General features: G+C 41.9%; 1 protein-coding gene across 3 annotated transcripts in view; it reads right to left on the bottom strand.

Annotated features, from left to right (window-relative positions):
• The window catches only part of fibcd1b (fibrinogen C domain containing 1b), a 97877-nt gene that overhangs the window by 41250 nt on the left and 37070 nt on the right, over nt 1-19557 (bottom strand). For all 3 annotated transcript variants that reach the window (XM_058054082.2, XM_058054083.2, XM_078794041.1), the window contains 2 exons: nt 13168-13327; nt 8330-8466 (listed from right to left, as the gene is read on the bottom strand). In XM_058054082.2, the coding sequence (XP_057910065.2) occupies nt 8330-8466; nt 13168-13327 (297 nt within the window). The remainder of the gene's footprint in view (nt 1-8329; nt 8467-13167; nt 13328-19557) is intronic.

The following is a 19557-nucleotide window of genomic DNA, read 5'->3' as shown; positions in this document are numbered from 1 at the left end:
TAGTTTGCCCACCCCTGGTCTATTGTCTATTGTCTATCATCTACTGTTGTCTACTGTTGCCTCCTTGTTAAGCTCTTTGAGGCTGTTTTGTGATTAAGAGCTATATGACTTGACTTGACTTGACTTGACTTGACTTGACTTGACTTGACTTGACTTGACTTGACTTGACTTGACTTGACTTGACTTGACTTGACCCTGAGAGCCTTCTTTCCATCATGGACAACCAGCATCCCCACAGAAGAGAAGTTTCAGTGGCAGATTACTATCACTGCCCTGCTTTTCAACACAACAATAAAAACATTATGTATTATTCTTTTTATGTATTTTTTATGTATTACTGCACTGCAAATTTGACGTGATTTATTACTACATTCTCACAAACCATAAAACTTTTTTGGTGTTTTTTTTTTTTAGAGGGCTTTATAGTCGAGTTTATATCTTTAGAACACATAGATCGTTCATGTGTCACACAAGGATTGTGGATGAAGGGCAAATTTCCATAAAAAGTGCCCTCTTCCTTTAATGTGCTATTTGAAACCGGGAGAAGCAAAGTCCTTCCCGCAGAGCGTGCGTAATACTTTATGACAGTCGACTGTTCCGTCATGGTTTTTTTTTTTTTTTTGTACTCAAATTTTCAATCAAGAGGGACCAATGTGGTGTTTCATGTCTTCCATGTTGAGTTGTTTGGTTCTGCCGCCTGTCACTACGAGTGACAGTTTGATATATCAAATTATGCTGAGTTTCGTGCGGCGGGAACAGAAGTCAGCAGGACAGAAAGTATTTGTGTTTAACCAGCACCAATTTTGTGTTTAGATGTTCCGTTTGATGGCCGACCTTGATTTTTATTTCATTTGTTTGAAAATAATGGCGGAAAATACAAAGTGGGCGTACGGGAGTATCAATAACATCCAGTCATGTGACACAAGACGCATCCAAGGTCTTTTTCTCTCTTTCACCATTGTTTTGATTGACACTTAAAGTATCCGTGATTAAAAACAAGCTGCATGCAAAGCACTGCAGCCCCCCCCCCCACTCCATGCGACACAGACGCCACATGGGACCAGAGTTCCACCAAAGCCGGCACTCCGCTCAACTTTTCAAGGTTTGCTGCCTTACAAAACATTTATGAATAGGACACGAGCGGCCAAAACATTCGTGCCGCTTTTTATTTTCATCTTTTTTTCCAAACCAATAAACTAACAAATGAAATATTGAAGGGCCTGCAAGGCAGTTAGAGATGGTGAAAAGCCCCCCCCCCCGATCATTCATTCCGGAACACTCAAAAGGCACTCTTCTAAAGGCGGCGGGCGGCGCACAATCGTACATGCCGGATGAAACTTTTACATTTCACTTCTTAGCTGAATGCTAGATTTGCGCTACTTCTGATAAAAGCCCCCCTCTCCTTTGATAATGCAGCGCCGTGCTCATTCATTAAATTATGTATAGCGTGCTTATTTTTATACTGTACCTTTTAACAGATAGAAGGGAAACAAGTTCTAATAGAAGACATTAGCTTGGATTCCAAAGCTATCTTAGCTCTCCTTGAAGGATTTTAGCAGATACATCTTTTAGTATTTGCGCCACTGGGGGGGGGGGGGGGGCACATGTGGGTTTTAATACTTGAAGCACGGTACGCTCACTTGATGGCACGGTCCAAGCGGGGGCTGAACTTAGTTATTCCGCACACACTTGGTGACCAAATGTCCTGTTTTGCCAGGACACTCCCTGATTCCACATCTTGTCCTGACCTATTGTCTGGGTTATGTTGGGACCAAGTTGTTCCAGACACGCTTGGTGACCAAATAACCACTTTTCCCAGGACACGGCCTGATTCCACATCTTGTCCTGACCCATTGTCTGGGTTGTTTTGGGACCAAGTTGTTCTACACACACTTGGTGACCAAATGTCCTGTTTTACCAGGACATTCCCTGATTCCACGTTTTGTCCTGACCCATTGTCTGGGTTATGTTGGGATCAAATTGTTCTGCACACTAGGTGACCAAATGTCCTCTTTTCCCAGGACATTCCCTGATTTCACATCTTGACCTGACCCATTGTCTGGATTATGTTGGGACCAAGTTGTTCCGCACACACTAGGTGACCAAATGTCCTGTTTTACCAGGACATGCCACGTCTTGTCCTGATCATTCTGTTTGTTCATTTACATTTTCATGTACATTTGTTGAAGTAATGTCTGTATTATCCAGCATAGAAAATGGATAGATGGATGTCTGTATTATTTACATCAATTAACAAATTCCATCCATCTATTTTCTATGCCGCTTATCCTCACTGGGGTCGCGGGCATGCTGGAACCAATCCCAGCTGTCTTTGGGTACACCCTGGACTGGTCACCAGCCAATCGCAAGGAACATATACACAAACAAATCACACCTATTGACAATCATTGCATTTTGGAATGTGGGAGGAAACCGGAGTACCAGGAGAAAACCCACATATGCACGGTGGAGAACATGCAAACTCCACACAAAGATGCTTAAACGGAGAATCAAACGCCATCTACAGTCATTTCCATTGCATTCTGCATGTAAAACTCTAATTATTTACAGGATTCCCAATGGAAAAAAATGGCACTGGATTTTGTATGTTTCAGTTTTCGTCGGACCTTTTGGAACTAATGAATCCCAAAAGCCAAAGTAGGGCTGTATTTCCTGTGGTAGAAATTGAAACCAACATGTACACCTGACATGATGCCAATAACTAGGAATATCGGTGAAATAAAAGACAAAAAAAAGATATATATTTATATAATTTGTAGCGTGAGTCATGATGCCTCGGAGGATGTTCTCCGTGTTCGTCTATGATGTCAGCGATACTCTTTCATTCCGCCTTTTGTAGCTATATGGCCAAAAATACTTGGAAGCTTTAAGCGTCACTGCCTGCTTTGTCATCCATGCCTCACGGCTACAAAAGAAAAAGAAAAAAAACACTAAACTTTAATACTTCAATAGTTTCACTGCATCACTCTCACACCTTTTTTTTTCGTTGCTAAATCCATTTCTACTCTCTCGCTCGTCTCTGAACGAACGTCACAGGTGGGAGAATGGGTCATTTTCCCGCTAGCACCCAGGTAGAAGCTCCGGAGAGAGAGAGATTGATGAGCCAATACCGTATAGTGTGGGAGATGGCTGTTTTGGGATGCCGTTAATATTTAGAGGAGAATGGAATTAGAAATAATCTTTTCCAGGGAGATCCTAGCACTTTTATTAGAACGTACAGGTAATGTTTGAAGTCACATTTCAACATTCCGAGTGTCAAATTCCGAATGAATGAATAAAACATTCTGTTCCATGCTTGAATAGTCCAGAAAATATGAACATTGTCAAATTTTGCCGGAGCCTATCCCAGCTGTCTTGGGGTGAGAGGTGGGGTACACCCTGGACTGGTGGCCAGCCAATCCCAGGACACATATAGACAAACAACCATTCACACTCACATTCATACCTATGGATAATTTGGAGTTGCTAATTAACCTAGCATGTTTTTGGAATGGGAGAGGAAACCGGAGTACCCGGAGAAAACCCACACATTCACAGGCCGAGGGTGGAATTGAACTTGGGTCCCGTAGCTGTGTGGCCTGCGCACTAACCATGCAAACACCGCGCAGCCCCAGTTTTAATATATTACATACACTGTGTTGGAATCCGCATACTAACTACTAGATACTTCCATGCCCGTACTATCCACACTCTATACTGCATACCCAATCCATCAGACAGTATGCAAAGCGTTTACACTACAGCGTACTACATGATAACCCACAATGCATTGCGCTCCCACCCGAGCCGAAATCGACAGGCTGAAGCTGATTTCATTTTCGCTCTAAACTCTTTAAATACATCACGTTATTGAGATTTTTTATTAAATCAGGCGAGAAAGTATCCGGTTAGATCCTGAGTGCCATTTATTTGTCCAAATACCAACCATTTACAATTTCGTTCAGACAAATTTGACAAAATTTAAGCTAGCCGAAGTGAGCAACGCACTTTCGGTTATTTTCACAAAATAAAACACCCCGTTACTTTTCTCATACAAAAAAACATTGTGATAAATCACTGCTTTTACTTTGAAAACAAGTAGCGAACCAACTTGCAATACATCCTGCTTGACACCACCGTTTGTTCCATTCTGCTGCTCAGTGTTCAGCCACCGTTTTTTTTTCCTGCGGTGATGCCACGTCACATTGCATCCTGGGTAATTTGAGTGCGAGTAGTAAGCTGACGATACATACTCAACATTTCTGGCAAATGCAGTATGCATCCGGCAACTTCTCGCATACTAAAAAATGGCATACTGCCAGTGTAGACATACTGCATACTCAAGGAGTTAGTATGAGTACTCGGTAAGTATTCATTTTCTACCGCTTTTCCTCACAAGGGTCGCGGGGGTGCTGGAGCCTATCCCAGCTGTCTTCGGGCGAGAGGCGGGGTCCACCCTGGACTGGTCGCCAGCCAATCACAGGGCACATATAGACAAACAACCATTCACACTCACATTCATACCTATGGACAATTTGGAGTGGCCAATTAACCTAGCATGTTTTTGGAATGTGGGAGGAAACCGGAGTACCCGGAGAAAACCCACGCATGCACGGGGAGAACATGCAAACTCCACACAGAGATGGCCGAGGGTGGAATTGAACCCTGGTCTCCTAGCTGTGAGTTCTGCATGCTAACCACTTGACCGCCGTGCCACCCCCGTAATCATATTATTTTCTATATTTTTATATACGGATGCATATAGATGGACGTATCGCCCGTCCCTACCAAACAACACGACTGGAATAACTTCCTTCTCAGATTTTTATTCTCCTTCGTTTTCCCTCCTTCCTCCTCCAGCTAACCTGTTCATCCCTCAAGTCAGTCTTCCTCCGCCTTCGTGTGACGACATGTCAAAGTATGCAAATGAGGCTGCGGCATATGGCTCATTCCTTATTTAAGCTCTGCTGACAAAAAGACAGACAGGCGGGCAGACAGACAGCACCCTGGTCGAGTCCTCGCCTTCCCGCCTGGTTGGATGGCGGCCGGCGTTGATCTCCTAATGAGGATCAAGCATGATGGCAATCAGCTCAGCACACCAGGAAGGATCAGCAGCTGCTATCATTCCGGCATCGGAGGAGCACATCCTATTAGAAGACGGCGTGCAAAAGGTGCCGTGAAGCATCGGTGCCGGCTGCCTGGTTTTAAAGTCGGCGCACAAATCACACGCGACGTTGACATGCCATGGCGCAGGCTGACTGACTGACAGGCCGCCATGCAGCTCTATTCCGTCATGCTGCGCTAAGCACTCTGTCACTACGACAGTCCGCCTTTTATTTGATGATTGGAGGCTACGACCTTTCCCGTCTCGCAAATTCACTGTCACGTAGACGAGACGCGTGTACGGCGCTGAGGAAAACGCTTTCAGTCATTTCTTCCGCAGACGAAACGCTGAGATCCTTACTATAAATTATGAAATTACAGATAATTGCAGGTAAATCCAGGTAGCATTGAAAGGCTTTTAAAGTAGTGATGCTTTTTTTTTTATGTAAAAATGTAAAATGTATGTAAAAAAAAAAAATGTTGGTTCTTTTAAGGGAGTCGGTTCTCTCGGCTCGACTCACCAAAAATTTGTGAAATAATTCTCATTATAGTCAATATTTATTATATACACATACTTTATTGGTTAATAGGAGTGTAAAGGTGACTATAGGGGTGTTATTACAAGTCTCAAGAGCTCTAAATGTTAAAAGCTCTATTTAGAAGGATGAAAATATTTCCAGTTATAAATGAATAAACTTTTTGCTAGTCTTTATGAACGATTGGCATTGAGGAACACAAAGTGCCTCAGCTTTTGTTTGCAACTTGTCGTCTCACTTTATGGAGCAACTTTCTTTCAGTTTTCTCTCGTCTCCCTCCGTTCCGTGTGTGCGCTCAAGGCCGTGCTGTGTGTGAGACCCCTCCCTCACCCTCTTTTCTCAGTGTCGACACATCCAGTATGGATGGCACTACACGTTTCCACCAATCACGGGCGGCTTGAGGGAGATGATATGTCGTATGGCTCAAAATTACAATTTTTGAAACCCAAAAATTCAAAAACAGCACCACTGGATCGCATATAACACTTGAGCTTGATAAACTATGAATCAGGAGGTTGCCCACAGCCGCAAAATGTTTTTTTGTGTTTTTTTACACATACAATGCGTATAGAATATTTACATCTGTAACAAAGATGAAGATTTTCTGTCATGTGAATCTGAGATGATACATTTGCATGAGATTGTTGTCGAAACGTGTGAGAGTTGACGCGCTCAGCTGAAGAATTCTTCAAAACGAACTTTCAAATGGCCTTCAATGGTGAGACGACGGCGGCGGAAATTAGCTTTATTAAAATGTAAATGCAGCAGATTCATTTATTCCCTTTAAAGCGCACACGCGGCCCGTTTCCATGCACTGGTTGGCAGACATGAAAGGAAGCAATTATTTCTATCAAGTTCTTAGTGAGGAGCAATGATTTACAGTATATGAGTGGGTTTTTTGTGTGTGTGTGTGTGTGTGTGTGTGTGTTTGCGTGTGTATGTGTCCATATCCTTGATTTGTGGTTTGGGCAGATTCCAAAAAAATCAGCCTTGGAACACACTCCTGAAAAGTGTCGCAATTCAAATACATAAAGATGTTGCAGGGAGTCAGCTAGCGTCCCCCCTGAGGACGTCTACACTTCAGAACAAACTGAAATAAATGCCTCCAAGCAACATGCCTTTGTGTGTGTGTGTGTGCACGGTGAAATACATTAAAGCCACACTTCCAAATATAACTTGAAACCGTGTCAATGTTTGTTCACCTCGTCGGCTCCAGCACAGCCACAACAACAAAAGTGTGTTTGCACTCCAGCAAGGCCGCAGAGCTGCCAGATGTTTGAACAGGTCGCTAGCGTGCTCCTAAACAAATGAAAATATCTTCTTCCTGTGCAACGCAATCCGACAAAAAACCTCTCTTCTAGCAAGAGATAGCGTGTGAAGACACCTGAATGCAGACGTTGCAGCATTTAAGGGAATGACTGGAAGGACGGGCGTTCCTGGAGTGGAGCTTTTTATGTTCATGTTTTCATGTTATAGTCATTAGCCACGTATACATGGACCCAAATATTCCAATTGCATTTGGTTTATTGAAAGAATTTAACCTTTGTATAAACCTTATTCCGAAAGAAAAGTGCCCATGTGAATGAACATATAATGGGAATATTCCTTTCCCCAATCCGATTGAGGTATCTTGTACCCGGAAGATACGGAAACGGAAAGTTGTCATGGTGCGTTCTTCTTCGTCGTGTTTTTCTTCTTCTGTTGTTTATTGGCGGCTGGCAAGCGGCTTTCGTGTGCTTTACCACCATCTGTGGAACAGAATCTATATACTTTATTCATAAGTCCAGTTTTATTAAAACAAGAAAATATATATCCATATAAAACATGTCCTGACTTTAATTATAGAATATTAGTAAGATTGAATTTTATCTTTCCTGTTTAAATTTATCCCGAGCCCGTTCTTTCAGCGCATGCTCAGATATGACGTAACACGCAGCTCGAGATGTTCTTCAGTTTTAAAAATGGAGGCGAGCAATCGGCACTGGACTCCTGCAGAAAGTTTGTTTTTGATCCAAACTAAAGTTCAACGTTCAAGACAAAAACTCGCAATGCAAAGGTATTCCAACTAGTGAAAGAAAAACTCAGACTATTCCGTTTGATTATAGCGGTGCATGTATACAGGATATTGGAATATTCCTTTCCATGTATACCATTGTTTTCAGAAAGGTCATTCGGAAAGATTCCATTCGGAATGTAAATGAGGCTAATGAGTTGGTCGCAGCAAATGCAACACACAAACTAACCAAATTCCACTCTATTTCAGAATTCAATCCAATCCATTTTTTGCATAATTTTCTTAATATCTTTAGCACACGTGGTCATGTATCAAATAAGGATTTAGTTTTGCAGTTTCCCTTTAAGTAAGTTTGATCAAGTGTAAAATGACTCCGGTTTCTGTTTGGACTGCTCGTACCGCCAAACATCCATGATCACCAATGGGTCTCGAAAGGCTGGATGAAGAGCATAAAGTGACTCTGAGAACAACAACGGCAGACAGAGAGAGAGGCTGACAACATGTGTGATGATAAGGATGTTCAATTGTGATCCTGAAGAAGACCACTTTAGTGGTTTAGTGTTTTTTCCTCCTCCCGCTGTGACAGCTGTGAATGACTTTTCCAGTGGGCTACTCTTGTATTAGTTATATTACATTCAAACGTTTCAAAAATCTTTCTGTGTAAAAGTCCACTCACCGTCCAGCCGCCTCCGTCTGTGGTCATGTCGCAGTAGACTTGGAATCCCGTGGGATGGTGGATGGGAAAGACAGAGTAGATACCGTCCTCTCTTTGGCCGCTGGCGTACAGGTCGCCGCAGTCACGAGGACGCGAGCCTACAAGAGACGACGTATGGGTGAGTGAAAAAGTCTCTCGACAGTTCCGTCTCAGCTAGTTTGCTAACCGCCAGTGAATTAATTTCCATGCTTATTACGAGTTAGACGGCTGGAGATATAGAAATGAAGGACAAAAGAAACACGAGTATCTTAATTAGGATATATCCGCATGAAAAAAAACACCAAGGGAATTCTCTCTGCGGTGGACTTTCATCCAGGCATAACGGAACAGAAACCCTCTTGGACATGACAATTCCACACAGGGGACTCGGGATCTATTCCCCCAGAAAGCCGTGGAGGAGCTTAGCAATGACGACAGTGTCACAGGTTTTTCACGCGAGCTGCTTGTCGGGTCAACTCTTGAGAATTTTTTTTTTTAACGCAAGGTTCCGTCACCTCCCTGCATATTTTCCAAGCAGTCGTATTCCCTAAAGATTTGCTATAAGGCTCAGATGAACTCATCGGAGGACACGAACAAGTTTTTCTCTTCATTAGAAAGAAAATTAAGCTTTCCAAGTTCCATTTGGTACTTTTTACTGAAGAGATGCTGGCTCCTCGCTAACAGTTTAGCAGGAACGTGTCCCTGCAATCCCACCTGAGTAAGTTGCATCACACTTTACCTTTAAAGGGATTATTGCAACTGTTTGAAGCCGATCCATCGAGTTTTGTCAGGGATGGGTGGAAGAGTGTTCACAAACAAGCTGCGTCCATGTTGAAACGTTGTAACAGTGGGAACCGTGACCCAAAGAAAGGTTCGTCATGTTCCGTCAGAGGGGTCGTACTCTACCTTTACATAAGTGATGTGTTTTTGGGGAAATAAAGTTGGGTAAAAGTGATAATCTTATGATAGTAAAGTCAAAATATTCAGAAAATACAGACATAATAAGACAACGTTTAAATTTTTCCTCTTAATATTTTGACTTTATTTTTTGTAAAATTGCAGCAAGAGGATACATTTTACGTGTTTGTTTTTTTGGGAAATGAAGTTGGGTGAGAGTGATAATATTATGATAATAAAGTCAAAATATTCAGAAAATACAGACATAATAAGATAACAATTCTTCTCTTAATATTTTGACAATTTATTGTAAATTGATGCTTTTTACTTTCCCCAACTATTTCAACGTTTTTCTTGTCAGTTTACTTCTATTATGACTTCCACGTGTTGACTTTAATCCCCGAATATGTCCATCTTTCCCCAACCTAACTTTATTTAAATTGTTTTTTTAATAACATCTTTTTCTTTAATATTTCAACTTTATGCTTCTAAAAGGGCATTTTTTCCTCTTAATATTATGAGTTCATTCTTGTAAAACAGCAGCTTTTTTCTCATATAGTTTTTTCTCGCATATTTTGACTTTAATCTTTTATAATTTTATATAAAAAAACAATTCTAGCAAATTTTATATTCCCATAATATTTTGACCTTAATTCCATATTATAACTTTTTCCTCAAAATTTATTTCCAAAAAGTACAAGTTATATTTTTTGTTTGTTTAGTTGTAAAATTACATATTTTTTTCTTTAGATGACAACTTTTTTCTCTTAAGATTTTTGACTTCATATTTGTAAAATGAATGCAGATTGTAACATTTTTGCTTTTTTGTTGTTTTTTTTTAAATTAAAAAAAAACAAACAAACATGGGCCCCATATGGCCCCCCAGGTAGCACATTGGATTCTGCAAAACCTGCGACAATGATTCCAAGAAAACCTGATGGAAGAGTTGGCAGATAGAGACCAAGAAAGTAAACATCTCACATGTGAGCGTTTTGTTGACGGCTATAACTCAGTTCGGGATTGCATGATGCAGAAAAAGTTCTCTTGCTTATGCCTTAAACCTCATTCATGTTTGGTGTAAAATCGTCAAGGTAAAAAAAAAAAAAAAACAGGTAAAGATTATTTTGAGCGTCACATGTTTCATTGTGGCGACACATGTCAGAAACCTCCAAGCTGCTCCATCTGTGACAGCCAGGAAGACGTGTTGTTTTGTGCTGTCGGTCCGAAGGCGAGTCGACCTTAACGAGGCCGTTATTACCTTCCTCGTTGCCGGCGGAGCAGTCGGGTGTATGGAAAAACACATCAGCGATATGCGCGAGGAGAATTGGCTGCTGCTGACTGCTACTTTCCAGTTTCTTGAATCATCCCCATGCTGACTTTAATTGACTGCATCGTTCGTCAAGGTGACACCTGTATTCTTGCCTGCGTATTATTACAGCCATTGTAGAGGTTAGCCATTAACTAACTACTATACAGCATATAACCTTGTACGCTTTGCTTTCAATGCGCACAAACAGTATGTCGCCATTAAGCGCGCTTTTGTGATACAGGCGTGCGAGTAGGCGTGAGTGGCTGCCGTGGTGGTGGGGGTGCCGCTCTGAAAGATGACCTATAAGCCCTGACAGACAGCTGAGTGAACAGGACACCTGCAGCCGCAAGGCTTTGTCGAAAATAATGAGAACACGGTCAGTTTCTGAGACATATTCCTCTGACAAGGCAAGCATCGCCAGCGGCCACGGCGGAGCTGACGTGGCCACCAGCGCCGGCTTGACACGGCAAACGCCCTCGTAGCCATACAGACTTTGCTTAATTTATTTTTAGTTCTTTTAAAGTTGAGAAAAATGGGGCTAGTATCACACTTGGCATCGTTCTGTTGGGGTACCAATTTGGCGTTTTTATGACGGTAAGTCAAGCATATCCTAAAAAACATCATAAAAAACGGCAAAAGCAACTGAAATACAAACAAGGCATTCAGAAGATGCATTTAAAGATGCTGTAGTATTCTATATTGGTCACTAGGGGTCAGTCATGGTACTGACTTGATTGGCGCAACAACATCCCTACCACAAGCAACTGTTCAAAAAACAAAGCTCAACTCTTCCTGTCCGCCCTCCACTCAGCTCCCCTCAACCACAGCAATTTTTGTCTTATTTCTCTTCTTATGTCTACAATATTGGGTAATATGAGTGTAAAGGTGACTATAGGGGTGTTATCTCATGTATAGAGGGCTCCAATAATGTTCAACATCATATTTAGAAGGTTGTGAATAGGATTTCTATGCTCAAACTACAAAAATATTCATTCATTCATTCATTTTCTACCGCTTATTTTGCGGCGGTGCTGGAGCCTATCCCAGCTGTCTTCGGGTGAGAGGCGGGGTACACCCTGGACTGGTGGCCAGCCAATCACAGGGCACATATAGACAAACAATCATTCACACTCACGTTCATACCTATGGACAATTTGGAGTGGCCAATTAACCTAGCATGTTTTTGGAATGTGGGAGGAAACCGGAGTACCCGGAAAAAACCCACGCATGCACGGGGAGAACTTGCAAACTCCAGAGATGGCCGAGGGTGGAATTGAACTCGGGTCTCCTAGCTGTGTGGCCTGCACACTAACCACTCTTCCCAAAAATATTCAATTTATAAATAAAGATTCCTTCGTATTGAGTTAACAACTTTGAGTTAATAACTTTATCCGTTATTATTGTGAGAATGATAAATAATGTGTAAAATATGGAGTTAATTGATGACTCCATATGATGATGTCACAGGCTAAGCCTATCGATGGCAGCGTGTGTGATCGCTTTCCTTTCAATCTCATTGGCGTTGGACATGGTTTGTTTACACATTGTCATGATTCACTCTGCTTGGTCCGCTGCTGTCTACTTGCAGTTCTGCTCTGGACCCCCCCGCTCATCTGGTCCAGCACACCTGGAGCCAATCTTCAACTAGTCCTTCTTATGCCATGCGGCCTAGCAAGCCTCTGTCAGATTGAAGGTGATAGAGTGAACAAGTGTGTCTCCTCCAAGGTGTCTAACTTTCTGGTCAATTCCACGCCCAATAGAGTTAAGGCAGTGCTACATAACAATGGCGCTCTCACGAAATAAAAGAAGTGTATTCAGACTACTGGCGTGTTGACTTATTTTCGGTGGAAGCTGTACAAAGGCTACTCTAAAGTATTGTAAGCTTGACAAGATATAATAAAACGCTTGTTGAAAAGTGAAGGCTGCACTCTAAACAGGCGGGATACTGTATGTTGTAAATAATTCCAGGCAAACCTTCAGCACCATGGACAGCACCTCCAGCCACACCACAAGAAAACCTGTTACTTTCCCTCCCGTCTCTATTCCATAAATATCACTTTCCTTATCTTTCTCTCCATGTGCAGCATCACTGAGCCTTCGCTGCTCAAATCAAATTGGTCCAAAATGTCAGCAGGTTGAAAAATATAATTATATTTCAAGTGAAAATATGAGTCATATTTAGTATTTCTGTTCTTTACTGCAAGAGTAAAATAAATGTGTGTTAGAGTATAGCACATTTTATGTCTGCAAGCTGATTTTTTTTGTCGGTTTCTCCTCTCACACACCATTTGACTCATCGTGTGGTTCTTGTGATATGGTGCACACTTCTTTAGCTGCTGGATGTAATAAAGATGCTGCAGATCTTCTTCTCTGTCAAGCGCACCCTCCCAGTGGTGTTCCAGTCATTTCTTTGCTACAATAACAACAAATCTACCAAGGCTTCTGGTCAACAAGGACGAGCTCAACGAGAGACGAGCGCCTCCACGCCACAATGGAATTTCATTTCCCGGAATAATGGAGCGGAGGCCAGCGAGAAGGCAGCAGCGGGGAAAGTCGAGCTGCACGCTCAGATCAATTTGCAGACACGTAGGGATTAAATGTGTTCCTTCCTTACCGTTGGAGCAGCCTTTGAAGCGGGCGCCCCTCGCCGGCGCCCTCTGCAGGTCGGCCTTGGTGCGAGCCTTCAGGCCCACGTTCTCCTTCTGCATGGCGTTCAGAGCGTCGCTCACCGAATTGACCACCTTCACCATGTTGATCTGGCTGTCCGACAGCAGCTAAGACACACATGGAGAAATAGTTGGTGTTGGAGGATTGTTTGGAGTACATTTTTAGATATTACTCTTGCTTATAAGCAATAGTGTGTAGTCAGTCGAGGCCAGCAAAGTCTTCTCTGCTGGCCTAAAAAAACACTGACTTCATTTACAACATTAATTCTAGTATTTGTTCCATGCAATTGTATCTATGAACTCCCAACAGTCTACACTGCTTCCAGTGTGTGTAGGTATACTTATTTCCTTTATCCAATCATAGTTCAGCTTCTGTGTGTTGCTATGTCGATGTAATGTCCCCAGGGCCTTCAGAATCAGGAGTGCTGGTCCTTGTCACTTAAACACTGTTAGTAATGGTGCAGTTTGTTTAGTAATGGTGCAGTTTGTTCGTGTCACAGGGCCAGCTAGCAGGCGTACAGTCAAGTCCATCCTGTGATTGGTCGACGTCTGATGCTTAAATTTACCAGTTTGCTTGAACGCATCACCACCCGTAAGCAAACTACAAAACAAACAGCCAAACTGAAAAAAAACAGCATTAATTTTTCAAAAATAAAGTCAAAATATTGAAATGAATTGTGTTCAACCTTCCAGGTTCCTTCATATTTGACATTGCCATCAACGACACTTGCGCAGACCTTAACCGGTTTTCAGCTGAGCAAGATTGAATAATTAACCATCACCAGAGACCAAGGCATTAATCTGATCCTTGCATCCTTGAACACACAGGAAGGGCAGGAAAAGGTGACTTTGACAAGAAATGGGGAAAAACACATCCAGTGTTCCCTCGCGGTTCACCTTTCATGGCTTTGCTGTTTCACTATTTGCTGTTTCAATTTTAGTGTTTTTGAAGAATTGCATTAAGGGAAGTTGGGTGTTGCACCGCCTATTGTCTTCTGTGTCCTGATTGGCTGTAGACCATTATCAATTAATCAATTTCCTTTTGTGCCGTCTCGTGTTGTGGTCATGGCTTCCTACTAGCTAAACTAGCTAATTGCTAACCACCAATACTGTAAACAATAGAAGAAAGACTGTGTGTGGAAAATACAATGACAGGAGCAATATGAACTACAAGCATACAAAAACGCTACAGCTGAATGGTGACATGATGACGGTCATACGCCGGAGTCACTTCATAATTTCTCTTGTCCAACCTAGCATGTTGATCATTAAAATTCGAATGGTATTCACTTATTGGGGGCTATTTTGGGAGCCTATCCCCCGTCATTTTTCAAGCCTATAATACATACAGTATTTTTGGCTAATTCTTTGAATGAAATGCACAGTCTGTTGTTTCATCCTGACAAAAAAGAGCCAGCCATCCCATAATGCCAAGAGCCCTGCGGGAAGGCCAGTGATGAATGTGTTCCAGAACGAGTGACACCCCTGTGACTGTCTGTGGTCACCTCCGTTGGCGAGCGGGGTGGGGGCGTGGGGTTCGTTTGGACACGCCACCCCAGTTGGCCGTCGGCCATGCTCTGCCAGGTGTTTGGCGTTGTGCACACGTTTGCAGGTTTGTTACGTGTTCTTCCTCATTCTTTGCCACACAAAGCCACGGTCAGATACAGTGAAGAAAATAAGTATTTGAACACCCTGCTATTTTGCTATTTCTCCCACTTAGAAATCATGGAGGGGTCTGAAATTTTCATCGTAGGTGCATGTCCACTGTGAGAGAGATAAACTAAAAAGAAAAATCCAGAAATCACAATGCATGATTTTTTAACAATTTATTTGTGTGATACAGCTGCAAATAAGTATTTGAACACCTGTGTATCATCTAGAATTCTGACCCTGAAAGACCTGTTAGTCTGCCCATTAGAAGTCCACCTGCACTCCATGTATCATCCTGAATCAGATGCACCTGTTTGAGGTCGTTAGCTGCATAAAGACACCTGTCCACCCCATACAATCAGTAAGACTTTAACTTGTAACATGGCGAAGACCAAAGAGCTGTCCAAAGACACCAGAGACAAAATTGTACACCTCCACAAGGCTGGAAAGGGCTACGGAGCAATTACCAAGCAGCTTGGTGAAAAAAGGTCCACTGTTGGAGCTATCATTAGAAAATGGAAGAAGCTAAACATGACGGTCAATCTCAATCGGAGTGGAGCCCCATGCAAGATATCACCTCGTGGGGTCTCAATGATTCTAAGAAAGGTGAGGAATCAGCCCAGAACTACAGGACAGGACTTGGTCAATGACCTGAAAAGAGCTGGGACCACCGTTTCCAAGGTTACTGTAGGTAATACACTAAGACGTCATGATGTGAAATCATGCATGGCACGAAAGGTTCCCCTGCTTAAACCAGCACATGTCAAGGCCCGTCTTAAGTTTGCATATGACCATTTGGATGATACAGAGGAGTCATGGGAGAAAGTTTTATGGTCAGATGAGACCAAAATAGAACTTTTTGGTCATAATTCCAATAAGCGTGTTTGGAGGAAGAAGAATGAAGAGTACAATCCGAAGAACACCATCCCTACTGTGAAGCATGGGGGTGGTAGCATCATGCTTTGGGGGTGTTTTTCTGCACATGGGACAGGACGAGTGCACTGCATTAAAGAGAGGATGACTGGGGCCGTGTATTGTGAGATTTTGGGGAACAACCTCCTTCCCTCTGTCAGAGCATTGAAGATGGGTCGTGGCTGGGTCTTCCAACACGACAACGACCCGAAGCACACAGCCAGGAAAACCAAGGAGTGGCTCCGTAAGAAGCATATCAAGGTTCTAGCATGGCCCAGCCAGTCTCCAGACCTGAACCCAATCGAAAATCTTTGGAGGGAGCTCAAACTCCGTGTTTCTCAGCGACAGCCCAGAAACCTGACTGATCTAGAGAAGATCTGTGTGGAGGAGTGGGCCAAGATCCCTCCTGCAGTGTGTGCAAACCTGGTGAAAAACTACAGGAAACGTTTGACCTCTGTAATAGCAAACAAAGGCTACTGTACCAAATATTAACATTCATTTTCTCAGGTGTTCAAATACTTATTAGCAGCTGTATCACACAAATAAATTGTTAAAAAATCATGCATTGTGATTTCTGGATTTTTCTTTTTAGTTTATCTCTCTCACAGTGGACATGCACCTACGATGAAAATTTCAGACCCCTCCATGATTTCTAAGTGGGAGAAATAGCAAAATAGCAGGGTGTTCAAATACTTATTTTCTTCACTGTACAAGAGCTTTTCCATCCGGTCGACGTCTGTCTGCTCAAACTGTATCAGATAGAAGCGCCCTGCCTCAATAACTAGGCAACGCACCTGAGGCGCAGCAGGCTGCACTGCAATCATATTAGCGCCACACAAAGACATCAACAGCGGCAGCAGCGCTGACGTATTGAACAGCCTTCACACGCACACACGGAGAAGCATGCAGACAAATAAATGTCCCTGCATTGAATTCAAAAGTGGCCTGTTCTGCATGCCAGCGTGGGCAAAAGAACACAATGTTTCCTGCTACCTGCCTGCCAGAAGCATTTTTATTTATTAAAAAAAATAACAATAATAGATAGCGACAGGGAAATTACATCACTGGGCCACGTTTTGATTAAAGAAAGCAGGACAGCTATTTACAATAAAACTATAAAACTTTTAACTGCCTTGCAGGGACGGCAACGAATGAACAGAATTGCTGGAATTATATTTGCAGGTCACATCACACCTGCACAACCGCGTGTAATACTTGCTGAGCATGTTTAAACAGCAAAAAGTCCATAATATACTTCATTAGGGATGCAACTAATGATTTGTTTTTCATTGATTCATCTGAGACTTTATAACAAATATATTTTAACTTTCTTAAAAAATCTTAAATTTTATTGTCATTAGAATACAATTTTTTACTTCATTGTCATAAAATCAGAACAAAGTTTCTTCTGGGTTTTATAAATAAACATTTCCAAATGCATGTTTGCTCCATAGAACAACAACATAAATGGAATAAGCACCTTTGTGTTAGTGGGTGGAGGCGGGGCCGCGAGCATACACACAGAGTGAGCGCAGAGTGAGCGCAGTAAAACAATAGGATATTGCAATATATTGTCATACATATGTTTTTCATTGTACTTTTCTTAAAAATAATGTTCAATTGGCATTTCGTCCTTTAGACCCAATCTATCGGATCTATCTCACCTCGTAAAATGATACTTTTTCTTCATGGTTTACAACTTTTTTTCTCTTAATTGTAAAATTACTGCAGATTTTGCTGTTGTTGTTGTTTTTTGTTCAATTATATTTATATAAAATTATATTTCCGTCAAAAAAAAAGCCATAGGGCACAGTAGGTATAAGAAATGAATTGGATTTATTTTATTTTCTATGGGAAAATATGCTTTGGTTAGACTCTAGACTCTTTTGGTTTGAGTTTGATGTTAACCAAGGCAATTTAATTTATTCCTTTAATACTACATAAAGTTTTATTTTCACTCCTATTGGCTTCTTGATTTTTTTAGACACCATCCTTTCATCCAAGAAGTGGAACACACATGTACAGGACAAATGTCGGAAAGTGAAATATTGCAATGTTGTGAATGAATTTTCGGAAATTTATCGGACATGGGAAAGGGGTAAACTCTGCTTCTTCCTACTCCTTTTCAGATATGTTGAACTGTGCGAATGTAACCGTGTGATATCCCCTCACAAATAAAAATACCATACCACTGTATTTGTATTTCATTTAGCCTTTTTTATGCTTGAAAATCTTTAGTTTAGTTACAAAAAGACATAAAAATGCATATTTTTAGACTAATAATAGGACACAAAACAGCATGACTATATTGACTGTATTCCTTGGCTTATAATGTTTGCTATTCTTACTGGAGTTGCTTTTGGGTGATTTAATCTCACAACACAATAACACTATCATGCACATTGCAAACTTGGGATTAGAGCACTCAGCCGTGGGCAAAATTGACACACCCGACGGAAATCACTCCAAGAATCAACACGATAAAAGGTTATGCGACACGTTGAGCTTGTTAATGGATTACTATTAAATATTGATTACGTACCGCAATCCCTTGTTGTTCATTCAAAATGACGCTCGGTAGTTATTGTTCCGTTTGAAACTTCTCGTGCCCTATAGCTTAACATGTCTGCCATCTTATCGCGTGGCGTCTGGAGCGGCTCATCAATTAGGATCATGATGTAATTAGTTCTCATTAGACAGCCTTCACACTGGCTGGCGGAATAAAGTCAGCAGATTCAGCCATTATCAGGTCATTAAACGCTCGTTATCAGTCGTGAATGGGAGCATATGTTTGGGGTATTGCTGGGGGTCCTACTGTACCTACTGTAGGACATGCGTCCTCATTCACGGGTGATCGAAAAGTCATGGCTCTGTCTGCTTGGAAGTACATTTCAGAGTCCTTTTGTATTCCACCCCAATCCATTTGATGAACTAAATCTTCCAGGCTGCCCATTTGCTTAATTGACTTGGGTTTTAATATATGATGTGACTTTTATCGTTATCCGCCAATGATCCAATTATCATTAGCCATCGTTATCTCATTGAGCTTTCAAAGTTAATTGCAGTCGCAGTCTTGGCTGGACCTCCGCGACAAGCTTTTCCTGCTCATTATGTCTCCTCAAAGGACCTTGTGTCAGGACCAATAAACATCTTGAGGACGATTGTATTGTACTTCCACTCACTTCATCCAGCACGACGCGTATCGGCGCCCGTGACCTTAATGTTCGTTCATTTCCGTCTGGGGTGTCAAACTCAATCGCACGGGGGGCCAAAACTCCAAGGCGACTTAAGTTTGCCAGCCAAACAAACATTTAGTAGCATTTAATATGGTTCGGCTTCTCATCCGACCAGCTTTTCCTGTCCTGAAATTGATCCTGAAATCTAAATATTGATACTTTTGATACCTCCATTCATTTGAGGTCATGTTTGTTGAAATGCTGAGCGATATAACGCCCTGATATGGGCATGCTCTGGTACAAGTGGTTAGCTGTACTATGAGTGGGAATAAATTAAAACATTAAGGAAATGTAGCTGAAATGGGTGCAGATTCTGGAAGATCTACAAAGCTTTCCACAACTCATTACAAAGGGCTGAAAATGAGAAAAGAAGAGGAGGTTCATGCTTCCATTCGTGATGGTGGGTATACGCTATACACCAGACGCTAGCCTGCTAATAACCAGACGGAATGTTTAGATGTGGACCAGCAGCCCTGATTATCATTTATTGAACGTCTTGCTCACTATTTGCCTGCATATATACTCACCTCTGTGAAAATT

This window comes from Doryrhamphus excisus, linkage group LG10 (assembly GCF_037039965.1).
Source record: "Doryrhamphus excisus strain RoL-2023G ecotype Guam linkage group LG10, RoL_Dexc_Guam_v1.1, whole genome shotgun sequence".
In the NCBI taxonomy this organism is placed as follows: domain Eukaryota; kingdom Metazoa; phylum Chordata; class Actinopteri; order Syngnathiformes; family Syngnathidae; genus Doryrhamphus; species Doryrhamphus excisus.
This window is presented reverse-complemented; position numbering and strand designations above follow the sequence as displayed.